The 13,073-nt window shown below is 48.6% G+C and overlaps 1 protein-coding gene across 1 annotated transcript in view; it reads right to left on the bottom strand.

Annotated features, from left to right (window-relative positions):
* The window catches only part of NHS (NHS actin remodeling regulator), a 337,410-nt gene that overhangs the window by 34,473 nt on the left and 289,864 nt on the right, over positions 1–13,073 (bottom strand). Inside the window, exon 5 of the mRNA XM_029603299.1 lies at positions 11,036–11,228. Coding sequence (XP_029459159.1) covers positions 11,036–11,228 — 193 coding nt within the window. The remainder of the gene's footprint in view (positions 1–11,035; positions 11,229–13,073) is intronic.

Raw genomic sequence — 13,073 nt, 5'->3', positions numbered from 1 at the left:
CCCATGTTTTCTTGATTTCTAATACTATCCTTGTCTCCACTGCCTCCACAAGGAGGCTGTTCCATGCGTTCACCACCCTTTCTGTGAAGAAATATTTCCTTAGATTACTCCCAAGTCTAGCCTTTCACCCTCGTTTATTGTTTTAAATTTGGAAACCAGGTTTATGATAAAGGGAAAGGCGATTAATCAGACCTATGAATAAACTAAACTAATCCTTGTTCAAGAGCCTACTTTCTTTGACAGAGACTCACCTCCTGTGCATTTATACCTTGGAGGTATTGTAAAAGGTGTTCTCCAAGGACAGCAGGATGTTAGTCCTCACAAATGGATGACATCATCAGATGCAGTCCAGCATGGAAAACTTCAGTCAAAGTTTCCAGAACTTTGACTCGGCATACTGAGCATGCCCAGCGTGCCCTATACCACGCCTCCATGCAGGGTCCCTCTTCAATCTCGTAACTTAGATTAAGATTAAGAATAAAAAATAGGAGAAATCCAATTTCACGGAGTGGTGGGCAGGTTTTGTGAGGACTAACATATTGCTGTCCTTGGAGAACATCTGTTACTGGTAAGCAACTCTGCTTTCTCCAAGGACAAGCAGGATGGTAGTCCTCACACATGGGTTAATCCCTAGCTACAGGCTGCTCCCCAAAACAAAAAGGGGACCAACAGACACCTACTAGGTGCCAATGGGCACAACAACCACAGTGCTGTTGGTAATAGAGGGGGAGACAGTCTGACCCAAACAATGGGCCCTAAGCAGGGAGAGTTGGGTTCTACACCTCAAAAGAGATGCCGAACCTACTGTCATGTCAGCCATCCCTATCCAGACAATAGTGAGATGCGAATGTGTGGAGAGAACTCCACAGTGCAGCCTTGTAGATCTCCTCCATGGGAACTACTCACAAGTGGGCCGCCGACGTTGCCATGACTCTGACAGAATGAGCCTTGACATGACCCTCAAGATACAGTCCCTTCTGGGCATAAAGAAGGAGATGCAATCTGCTAACCAACTGGATAGTGTCTGTTTGGCAACAGCAACTCCAAACCTATTCTTATCAAAAGAACAAAAGTTGGGTGGACTGTCTATGGGTTTCTGTCCATGCCAGATAGAAGGCTAAGGCTTGCTTGCAGTCCAAACTGTGGTGTGCTTGTTTGCCTTGGTGCGAATGGGGCCTGGGAAAGAAAGTTGGCAGGATGGGTTAAGATAGAAGTCCGTCACCACCTTAGGCAGGAACTTAGGGTGTATGTGCAAGACAACCCTGTCATGATAAAATTTAGTATAAGGTGGATAAGTCTCTAAGGCCTGGAGCTCGCTGATCCTGCATGCTGAAGTGACCGCCATCAAAAATATGACCTTCTAGGTCAGGTATTTCAGATCACAGGGGCGCACTGGCTCAAAAGGAGCTTTTATCAGCTGAGCTAGTACCACGTTGAGGTCCCAAGACACAGCGGGAGGCCTTAGGGAAGGCTTCAATTGAAGCTGGCCCTGCATAAACTGTACAATTAGAGGCTGTACAGAGATGGGTGTACCATCTACACCATGATGGTCTGCACCAATTGCATTCAGATGGACCATAAAGGAATTGGTTTTCAAGCCAGCCTCCAATAGGTGTAGAAGGTAATCAAGCAGTTTTTGTGTGGGGCAGGAGAAATGATCTAGGGCCTTCAGCTCACACTCCACTCCAGCCTGTAGGACCTTCTAGTGGAAGGCTTTCTAGAAGCCACCAAGACCAGAGACACATCCTCTGAGAGATCGAGTAGTTACAGGATTAACCTCTCAACATTCAGGCTGTGAGCGACAGGACCTGGAGGCTGGGATACCGCAACCTCCCCTGATCTTGTGTGATGAGATCTGGGGAAGTCCTCTGGATGGATAACTCCTGTAGGAGTGGAAACCAGCCCTGTCTCGGCCAATGAGAGGCAATGAAGATCATAGTCCCTCTGTCCTCGCAAAGCTTCAAGAGAGTTTTCGCCAGCAAAGGAATTGAAGGATAAGCATACAGAAGACCCTTGCCCCAATGATGGGCAAGGGCATCCACAGCTGGTTTGCCATCTGTCCCATACTCAAAGCAGAATTGAGTTACCATTCTGTTCCAGGGGGATGCGAAAAGATCTATGTCTGGGCTTGCCCAGAGCCAGAAGATCTGATTCGCCACTTCCTAGTTCAGGGACCATTCGTGGGGTCTGAAAGCACAATTCAGCCTGTCCGCCACCAGTTCTCCATACCTGCCAGATACATTGCCCTAAGCACCATCCCATGGGACAGAACTCATGACCAAATCTGAACCGCTTCCGGACATAGGAGGTACAAACCCATATCTCCCTGCTTGTTGAAATACCACATTGCTACCTGGTTGTTTGTTTGGATCAGGACAACTTTGTTGAAAAGCCGATCTCTGAAAACCCATAGCATAATTGCATGGAGCTCCAGAAAGTTGATCTGGCAACAGCTTTCCTGAGCTGACTAGAGGCCCTGGGTGCAAAGCCCCTCTACATGAGCTCCCCAGCCCAGGGTGGATGCATCCATGGTTAGAACAATTTGTGTAAAAGAGATCCCCCATTCCAGATTGGAGAGTACCCACCACCAGGACAAAAAGTCCTGGAAAAATGGGGTGACTTGGATGCAAGCCTGGAGGCTCTGCATGGCCTGGCACCATGCAACCTTGGGGTCCATTAGTCTCTGCGCATGTGTAAATGTGCCAAGTGTGTGACATGGACAGTTGCGGCCATGTGGCCCAACAACCTCAACATATGCTGCGCTGACACCTGCTGGCTCCCCTGGATCTCTGCCACAATGGATGCCAAGGTGGCGGCCCTTGAATGAGGAAGACTCGGCTTTTGCATGAGCTGTGTCTAGCAGGGCTCCTGTAAAGTCCAACTGAGGTGACAGACTGAGATGGGACTTTGGGAAGTTGATGACGAAACCTGGTGACTACAACACCCGGATAGTCAAGCTCATGGATCGAATGGCCCCTGCCTAAGATGTGCTCCTGACCAGCCAATCGCCAGATAGGGGAAGACATGCACTCCCAGCCTGTGGAGGTGCGCCCCCACCATGGCCAAGAATTTTGTGAAGACACATGGGGCTGACACTAGCCCAAATGGCAACACTCTGTACTGGAAATGTTGTTTCCCCACCACGAATCAGAGATACTTCCTGTGACCTGGGAAGATCTCGATATGGGTGTTCACGTCCTTTAGATCAAGGAAGCATAGCCAGTCCCTGCTTTGAGAAGGGGGATCAAGGTGCCCAGGGAAACCATCTTGAACTTTTCTTGTTTTAGAAACCTGTTCAAGGCCCTTAGGTTTAGGATGGAAAGGAGTCCTCCTGTACTCTTTGGAATCAGGAAATACCTGGAGTAGAATCCCCATCCTCTCTGCCTAGGTGGAACAGGCTCGACTGCCCTGGCCGATAAGAAGGCAGAGAGCTCCACAAGCAGTACTTCCTGATGCGCTACCGGCCCCCAAAATGGGCATGGAGGGCAATTTGGCAGGACACTCAATAGGTTTAACTGGTTCCCCTGATGGACAATGGTCAGAACCCACTTGTCCGAGGTTATACGGGGCCACCGGTTCATGAAGAACTGCAGCCTACCCCCGACCAGGGGATCCAGCATCTTGGGTACAGGCAACTGGTTTATGCTCCCTCCGATCCAGTGAAAACCCTGTCCCGAGAGTTCACTGAGATGCCGGCTGAGGCTTGAGAGCTCTCTGCTGCCTGGGGTGGCCACAGGAGCTCACATGCTGCTGATGTGAGCAAGGGGGCAGAGGATAGTACCTCCTCTGGCGATAGAAAGACTTCCTCTGCCCCTGCCTCGCTGACCTCCTGGATGAGGAGGATGGGTCCAGAGTGCCAGCGAAGACTGAGGGAGGGTCCCATGGTGGTCCCGCAACTGGGCTACTGCGTCCCTCACCCTATCGCCCCAGTACACGGCACATCAGAAGCTATTCCTGAACCTCTGAACAGAGGTCCGAGGCCCACAGCCATGCCATTCTGTGGGCACTGATTCCTGCTGCAGAGGCACTTGCTGCCATTTCAAGAACATCATAGGTTGCCCAGACCTTGTGTTTTTCTGCACTCCAGGCCCTTCTCCACCAGTGACAGGAAGGAGTCCTGCCGATATTTAAAAAGGGCTTCAGGGGTGATCCGGGAAACTATAGACCAGTGAGCCTGACTTCAGTGCTGGGAAAAATTGTGGAAACTGTTATAAAGAATAAAATCACAAAACATTAAGATAGACATGGTTTAATGGGACACAGCCAGCATGGATTTACCCAAGGGAAGTTTTGCCTCACAAATCTCCTACATTTTTTTGAAGGGGTGAATAAACATGTGGACAAAGGTGAATCATTAGCTGTGGTGTATTTGGATTTTCAGAAGGTGTTTGACAAAGTCCCGCATGACAAACTTCTAAGAAAACTAAAAAGTGATGGGATAGAAGGTGATGTCCTTTTGTGGATTACAAGTTGGTTAAAAGTCAGGAAACAGAGAGTAGGATTAAATGGTCAGTTTTCACAGTGGAAAAAGGTAAACAGTGGAGTGCCTCAGGGATCTGTACTTGAACCGGTCCTTTTTAATATATTTATGAATGATTTGGAAAGGGTTACGACAAATGAGGTGATCAAATTTGCAATGACATAAAATTATGCACTGTAGTCAAATCTCTCAAGCAGATTGTGATAAATTGCAGGAGGACCTTGCGATATTGCAAGATGGGGCTTCCAAATGGCAGATGAAATTTAATGTGGACAAGTGCAAGGTGATGCATATAGGGAAAAATAACCCTTGCTGTAGTTACACAATATTAGGTTCTATCTTAAGAGTTACCACCCAGGAAAAAGATCTAGGCGTCATAGTGGATAATACATTGAAATTGTTGGCTCAAAAAAGCAAACAATGTTAGGAATTATTAAGAAGGGAATGGCAAATAAAACAATGGATGTCATAATGCCTCTGTATCACTACATGGTGAGAATGCATCTTGAATACTGTGTGCAATTCTGGTCACCGCATCTCAAAAAAGATATAGTTGTGATGGAGAAGGTACAGAGAAGGGCGACCAAAATGATAAGGGGCATGGAATGGCTGCCCTTTGAGGAAAGGCTAAGGAAGTTAGGGCTGTTCAGTTTGGAGAAGAGACAGCTTGGGGAGGATATGACAGAGGTCTACAAAATCATGAAAGGACTTGAAAAAGTTAATGTAAATTGGTTATTTACTCTCTCAGATAATAGAAGGACTAGGGGGCACTCCATGAAATTAGCAAGTAGCTCATTTAAAACAAATCGAAGAAAATTCTTTTTCACTCAGCGCACAGTTAAGTTCTGGAATTCATTGCCAGAGAATGTGGTTTCAGCAGTTAGTATAACTGGATTTAAAAAAGGTTTGGATAAGTTCCTAGAGGAAAAATCCATAAACTGCTATTAATTAAGAAGCTTAAGATGTATTTAATGTTTGGGTACTTTCCAAGTACTTGTGACTTGCATTGGTCACTGTTAGAAACAGGATACTGGGCTTGATGGACCCTTGGTCTGACCCAGTATGGCAATTCTTATGTTCTTATGCTCTGTCTCCTGCACCTGCTTCCAGAGGTCCCACGATTATTGGCTCATGTAGATCTGGTAGGAGGCGATGCAGGCAATAAACATGGTTGCCTGGAATACTTTCCTCCCAAGAGAGTAACGCCTGGTAGTCCTTCCCTGTGGGTGCTGAGAAATGGGTCTGAGAATGCTTGGCCTTCTTGAGGGTGGATTCGACGACCAGCAATTGGTGGGGGATCTGATGCTTATCGAATCCGGTAGCCTTCTGGATGAGGTAGACCCCGTCCACCTTCCTTTTAAATGGGAGGCACTGTGAGGGAATGTTCCCACATCCTTAACAGCAGCTCCTTAAGGATATTGTGCACTGGGAATGCCACAAGTTCCTTAGGAGGCTCCACAAACTGGAGGATCTCCAGCATCTTGTGTCTGGCATCTTCCTCCGTTAACAACTGAAATGGAATGGCTTCTGTCATTACCTGCACAAAACCTGGAAAGGATAAGTCCTCTGGCAAGGATCTCCTTCACTATTCTGGAGGAGACAGTTCTGAGGGGAGACCCTCAGAGCCGGGTTCCATAGTATCATCCCCCCAGGGGTCATAGAGACCCTCTCCCTCACTGTAATCAATAGGGGATGGGGCCCTGTGAGTTTGACCTTCATCCAGAGGCACAGTCACTGGCCAACTCAGTGCAGTCCCCAGCAAAGCTGGTCAGGGGACAGCAGGCCGCGATGACTACCAGCGTAGGTAGCGCTTCCTCTTTGGAGGAACTAGGAATGACCATCGCATCAGTCAGGGGAAGCACTGGTGCCCTGCCAGGCATCAATGGCCTCCCGGGAACCAGCGCCAGCTGGGCCAGTAACACACCGATGAGCACATTGAGCTGTTCCAGCAGCAGTTCCAAAGCGGCCAGGAGCTGCATCGGTGCTGTCGGTGCCACAGAACCGATGCTCTGCAGTGTCTGCTCCACCACCAGCTGGACGCACCACTCCAGCTCCTCCTCGAAAGTTGGCGAAGCCAACACTGACTGGGAGGAAGGAGGGGGTCACCAGATTTTCCTCAGATCCCTGAGATGGCTTGGTGATTGGCATCAGGCGACCCCCGGCATCAATGGCGGATGGATGCAGTGTCGCTTCGGGGGCATCACGGCATGAGCTGGTGCATCCCTGTGCCCAACACTATGCATCGAAGATGACTGATGCCAATGCTTCCTCGGCTTCCCTCAGTGCTCAGCCCGGTCTTTCCCCAGTGCCGAGACTGAAAATGAGGAACCAGACTTTTTCGACCTGGAGGAGACCGAGCACGGCCAGTCTCTGGCAACCCTATCCACTGACAGTCCCGCCGATGCCGATGGCTTGGTGTCCATTGGTGCAGCTCCAAGGTCCATCAATGCTGATGCTGCCAATGCTGAAGTCGATGGCTCTGACTACCCCGACTCGAAGAGTTTCTCCATCTTGTCGAGTTGGGCGCGACGTCCCTTCAGGGTCATTTGGGCGTACTTGCAACAACCTCAGACATCATGCAGTGCCCCAGGTAGAGAACACATATCATGGGGGTCCATGATAGACATGGCCTTTGGGCACCAGGGCATTGATGAAAACTGGTAGTGGCCATGAGCAAGCTAAAAAAGGATACAAAACGACGATGGCAGTGGGCCATGATGAGCAATGGGCACTGATGTACCGCCACCACAAGGGAAGTTGAAATGAAAGAAAACTTACCCGAAAATGCAAAGAAACCTTTCTAAGGAGGCTACGGGAGGGACAGAGAGGGACTCGGTGTCGATGGAACACGAGGAAAACCCCTAGAAAATCAGGGAAAAAAGTTTTCCACAAGTTTTAAAGAAAATATGTAAGAGCTCACTAACACTGTGATGCAAAAGCTCCACAGAAAAAAACAGACTAAAAGGGACCCCACATGGACGCAAAGTATAAGGCATGCTCAGTATGCCAAGTCAAATTTCTGGAAACTTTGACAGAAGTTTTCCATGCCGGGCTACAACTGAAGATGTCACCCATGTATGAGGACTACTACCATCCTACTTGTTCTTTGAGAATAAGCAATGCAAAAGAGGCAAATCATTTGTCAGTAGATCATAAGTTTTAATATGTGATTGGAAGGAAATAGGCTTGGGGGTAACATAATGAAGTATTTCTTCACTGATGGACCAGCTTTATGGCTCTGTGAAGAAGCTCCTCAGTTTGCTCCTCAAATCAGGTCTTCCATGCACCAGATTGGCTGGGGATGCTGCAAAGGTAGGATTCACAGGTCCTGGGGAAAGTCATGCGGGTCATTTCTTAAGAGTGACACCCAGTGGCTGGATTTAAGGCCCATAACTGCAGGGTTCCGGAAGGAGCCTGGTGCATGCCCCCCCCCCCCTAGCCAAGGACTATTATTGCAATGACCAGGCTTGATATGTCGGCGGGGGGGGGGGGGGGCGGCAGGGAGAAGAGACATAAAACGGGGAGACAACCCTGAGCAGTCAAGAATGAAGGCTCATGGTGCCAGCTACCAGTCCTGGTTCCAACTGAGCTGAAAGCATAAAGGATCAGGAGGAAACTGCCAAATGGGAAATATGAATAAAGAAAGAGTAGTTGATGCACAGAACGGCTTCCCAGTGGAAGAAGACGTGACAAATGCAGAGAGGGAACATAAGCATAGAGTTATAGATCAAATGAGCCTTTGGGGTTTCAGTGGGCAGATTAGCTGGGCCTAGTGGTCCTTCACTGGCAACAGTGAGCATCCAGAGTGCAACTGCAAATTCCTCACAGCTTTAATGGGCTGATACTGCAGTTATTGCAATACAAGTCACAGGTTTCTACACGGTGTTTTGGGCTCTCCCTTTGCTAGCTCCGTCTCTTTGGAATAAATTCCTAATTTGGTAAACATCCAGTACAAACTGAAAGCTCATCGCTTCGTAGAATCTTGCCCTAATACTTCATCCCCTTAGCCCCTTTCTTCCCGGTTCACGGTCTTCTTTTCCTACGTCCTGTATAAATGCTCATTTTCTTTTCCTTGTTGTAAGGTGCCGAATAAAAACTAAACCAGCCAGCCAATAAATAAAATGTTCTGCTATTAGACTCAAAGTAAAACAGTGAAACATGCAGTAAAGGAATGAAACACACATATAGAATCTTTGGTTTTGAAAGTAAAATCCGTTCTGGTCCCTGATATTCCTAGTTTGCAAAAGAAGTACGTTCCAGGGGGTAATGAGAGCCCGTTTCACGAAGGCATTTAAGCTTTATCTCAGCTCTGCAGCATGGTACAGCACAGAGACTGACGTGCAAATAAGAGCTCACTAAAATTACTTTGGAGGCATCTGCATCGAAAAAGAAATTGTAAATAATCTCCAGAAATAATACAGCAGTTCCTTCTAATTTAAACTTCTAATCCAAATTGTTGTTTTCACTTAAAATTTAAAAAAAACCTGAGAAATATTTGAAAAATAGATTTTCTGGGTTTTTGGCTTTCAGTATGGTAACTTTCCAGGGTAGGGGGGAACCATGTTAGTTTAGTAACGTAAATATAATTGAGCCAGCATGGTCATAACAAAGCATTTATGCCCCTGCTCACCCATTGTACAATAGATTAATTCAAAGTGAGGGATACATTATTGTGTACTTACGAACTAGGGGCACAAAGTAACTTGATTCACTATGAGTTCACAACTAAGCCAGTATTCAGCATGACAAAAAGCACTGTTCAGAATAGGGAGGGTAGGTTTATAATTGCGCAGTGGAGTGCCTTTTACGTAAAGACGTTACCCCAGATTTTCCAGACAAATATGCGCACCAAGCGTGCTTTGGAAATTTGCATGTGTGCCACGGTCCATGCAGAAACTCACTCGCACAAAGTTACACTTGCGGCACCAAGGGCGTGGCTTGAGCAGCTGAAGAGACTCGCAAAAGGTATGCATGCAAGTTCCGACTCCCCTCCCCCCATGCACCTCTCCAGTTCATGTGAAAGCGCACACAAGACCAGGTTCTGCATGCACTTGTGTGCACCGAGACCGGATCGAAATTAGAAATGGTTTCATGAGCGTTGACGGCTTTGCAAATCAGGGCCTAAGAGTGCGATTTTCAGTGGCGGCTGTCAGCTTGCAGCTCCATAAACAGTGGCACCCGCAGGGTAGGAAGTGGATTTTCAACGGGAAACGCCCAGGGGAGTTTGCCTTCACAAATTTGCCAGCTGGTGCCGCAGGGAGGTTTTTCCCTGCCTGCTTTACAAGTGCAGAAAATTGGGTGGGAGGGGAGCAAGAATAAACAGAAATCCCCATGTGTACTTCCGCCAGCCTGTCCCAGGCCTGCCTCTAGCATCTCCCATTTTTCCCTGCTAAGGGTGCAAGGCAAATTTCAAAAAAGGAGAGGGGTTGTTTCCATGGGTAGACACACATTGACCCAAGAACATCCCTGGGAAAGTTACCCCCAAAGTACTAGAACGCTGGAACTGCTGAGCTGACCCAGAGGAAACTTAAATGATTCCAACAGGCACTGGCAGAAATGTCCATCTTCCCTTATAATTGTCTGAGAACGCCATTTGAGAAGGCTGTGCTTTCCATATGGGGAACCAGAGCCTCTCTCAGGCATCCAGGTGGCCCAACAGACTCGGGGAGCAGGAATACCAGGCCCATTCAGGCTCTGTGGCCAGCAGCCACGCCATGGAATAGAAATCTTAACATGGCCACAGAGTAAATATTGGCAAGTAAGGATTCTCTGGCCCCACCTACATCTTATCTCTGGGTGTCTCCCAGCAGCCAGCTGCCCAAGCTTGACCATTTACACTGCTCTAGTTCTGGCCATCGACCTTCTGCAGTCAGTTTGTACTGCAATCACATTTGAAGGCATTAGGTTGCAGTTCGGCTAGAAATCTAAAAAGAGTAGGAAGAAGCTGCTAGCAGCCCCCCTCCCCCCCTTAAATCATGTTACTTAAAATCCTGAAAGCAGAGTAGGCTTTTTGATTTAAAGAAAGAGCTAAATTTCTCTGGTTTTCCACAGTACAAATGATTACTGTCTAAACCAAGGGTGGGCAATTGTGGTCTTTGAGGGCCCCAAATCAGTCAGGTTTTCAGAATAACCTCAATGAATATGCATAAAATAGATCTGCATACATTTGAAGCAGTGTGCATACAAATTTATTTCATGCACATTCATTAGGACTACCCTGAAACCTGACCCTGAAGACGGGAGTTACAAACTTTTTGCTCTAAACTAGTGGCAGTTCTCCTTTAAGGAGTACAATGAGTCAGCCTGATCAAATGAGTAACTCAATAAACCAGAAAACTTGTCTCTAAAACCTGTCAGTGGGATGCTCAGGAGGCTTGGAGGTTGGGTCTTTCTGAAGGCCACCTAAGTTCTGATAACAGTTTCCTGGATGCAAGGCCTGTTATCAGATGATTCAAAGTGTAGACCCCCATACATCGCCAAGTTCTTATCACATAACCGTGCCCCGCTACATTAAAATCGAAGGGCGCTGAGCGGACAGAAAGGACTGCACTGTACCAGTGACGTTGATGGGAATGATGCAGGAAGTAATCACTTGAGACTCCTGTCTCATCTTCTCCTGCGGAGTCGGGAGGGGTAGAGCTTTGCTCCAGTTGGTTTGCTTATCCAGTGTTGAAGGGACATTCGGTATCGGATTTCTCGGCCTCTGCCCTAACATGACATCGATTTCATCCTCTGGCGGCGGATGGGACTGCAATAAGCAGATGCAAAAAATTGGATTTAATATCATGCATTTATACACAATAACATTAATCGACAAATTAAGGGAAGTGCGATCAAGAGTGGGCAGCAGTACAGGGAATAGGCAAAGAATTTCAGTGCATGGTGGCAAGATGCATTTTGACTTGTATTAATGCTTTAGTGGCAGGTCAAATAGCAAAAGTACAATAAGATTCTCCTAAGACAAGCAAAATGGTAGTCCTTACAAGTGGGTGACATCATCAGATGGAGCCCGGCATGGAAAACCTTTTGTCAAAGTTTCTAGAAATTTTGACTGGCACCCTAAGCATGCCCAGCATGCCATGTCCACACGTCCATGTGGGGTCCCTCATTCAGTCTCTTCTTTTCCACGGAGTAGTTATCTCACGGATGTGGTGCTCACATTTTTTTTTTCTGGAAAACTTTCCACGTTCGAGTTTTCCTTGGCTCTGTTCCTGCACAGAGTCCCTCGACATTGTCCCAGCCCTAATTAGTGGGTATCGTGGTGAGGTTTTGCATTCCTTGCAGTCAATCCTTGACAGTGCCGGTTCCCAGTGACTGCCAACTATCGACCGCTCATCGGTTACTTTTTGAAATGGCGTTGTCAGGGTTTCACCAGTGCCCCCGGACCATGTCCATTACAGACCCTCACGAGGTCTGTATTTTGTGCCTTGGGTCATCACACGATGTCAGAGGGTGTCACTTTTATGCCTAAATAACCCCCAAGGATCAGTGCATGCGCCTTGAAAAAAATGGAGAAGCTGTTCAGTCCCAGATGTCTGGTACCTCGGCATCGACATCAGGGGCCTCAACACCTTTGGGGAAAGGGGAGGCAGCGGCTGTCGCCTCATGCTGTCTTCTCCTTCACCAGGTCCCCAGGTCGAATTGGGCGCTGGAGACTGGCCTACTTCTATTTCTTCTTGTTCCAGGTTCAGGTCATCTCCATCTCCCTTAGCGCTAGGGAAAGAATGGTCCGAGCACCTTGGGAAATCAAGAAAGCACCATCCTCGGTCTCCGTCCTCGCATGAGACTAGGCTGGGAAAGGCACTGGCACCGACCGAGATGCCCCCGAAGTGGCCCTGGCCTGAGGAGGCGTCATCCTCCATTGAAGCTGGAGGCCCACGGCAGACCCCACCAATTCTGGTGCCGGACACCAGTCTCCCTCGGGGCTCCAGGGGACTCCAGGTCATGCCTTCTCCTCCTCCTCCTCTGACTGTCCTTTCTTTGGCAGCATTTGAGGAGCAGTAAGAGTGCAGAATGCAGTTGGCGGTCGGACAAGCCCTACAAGGCACCAAGCCACCAGCCCCATTGGGGCCACTACTGATGCCAGAGCCTGCGCCATCGCTGCTGGCATCATTTCTGGAGCTCTTGGACTTGCTCCTTGGTGCACTACTGATGCCGGTGCCCTGGGCATCCTCGATACCGATGCTGCCCCTGGAGTCCATTTCCATCACCGATTCCTCGGACGAGGGTGGGCCATCAGGCCCGATGGCTCTGCTTTCGCGGTCAACCCTGCAGCCAGCGTCGCCCAAGCCCCTGGGGCTCCCTAGGCCCTCGGTGCCATCGGTGCCTTCAGTGCCTCAGACCAAGGGTGTAGTCCAGGCTCCCCGACCGGTGTCCCCAGGCGACCTTAGCGAGGAGGACAGCCTGTACGACCCAATGGGGGGATGATGCGTCTGAGTCCTCCTCAGAGGACTCCGAGGACCTGCCCTCTAAGCCGTCTCCTCTGGAGAAGAGGCGTCAATCCCCTCCCGAGGACCTGACGTTTTCAGGCTTTGTACAGGGCATGGTGGAGTCTGTCACGTTCCAGCTCCTGTCAGAGGAGGACTCCAGGCAC

This window comes from Rhinatrema bivittatum, chromosome 5, assembly GCF_901001135.1.
Source record: "Rhinatrema bivittatum chromosome 5, aRhiBiv1.1, whole genome shotgun sequence".
Lineage (NCBI taxonomy): Eukaryota > Metazoa > Chordata > Amphibia > Gymnophiona > Rhinatrematidae > Rhinatrema > Rhinatrema bivittatum.
This window is presented reverse-complemented; position numbering and strand designations above follow the sequence as displayed.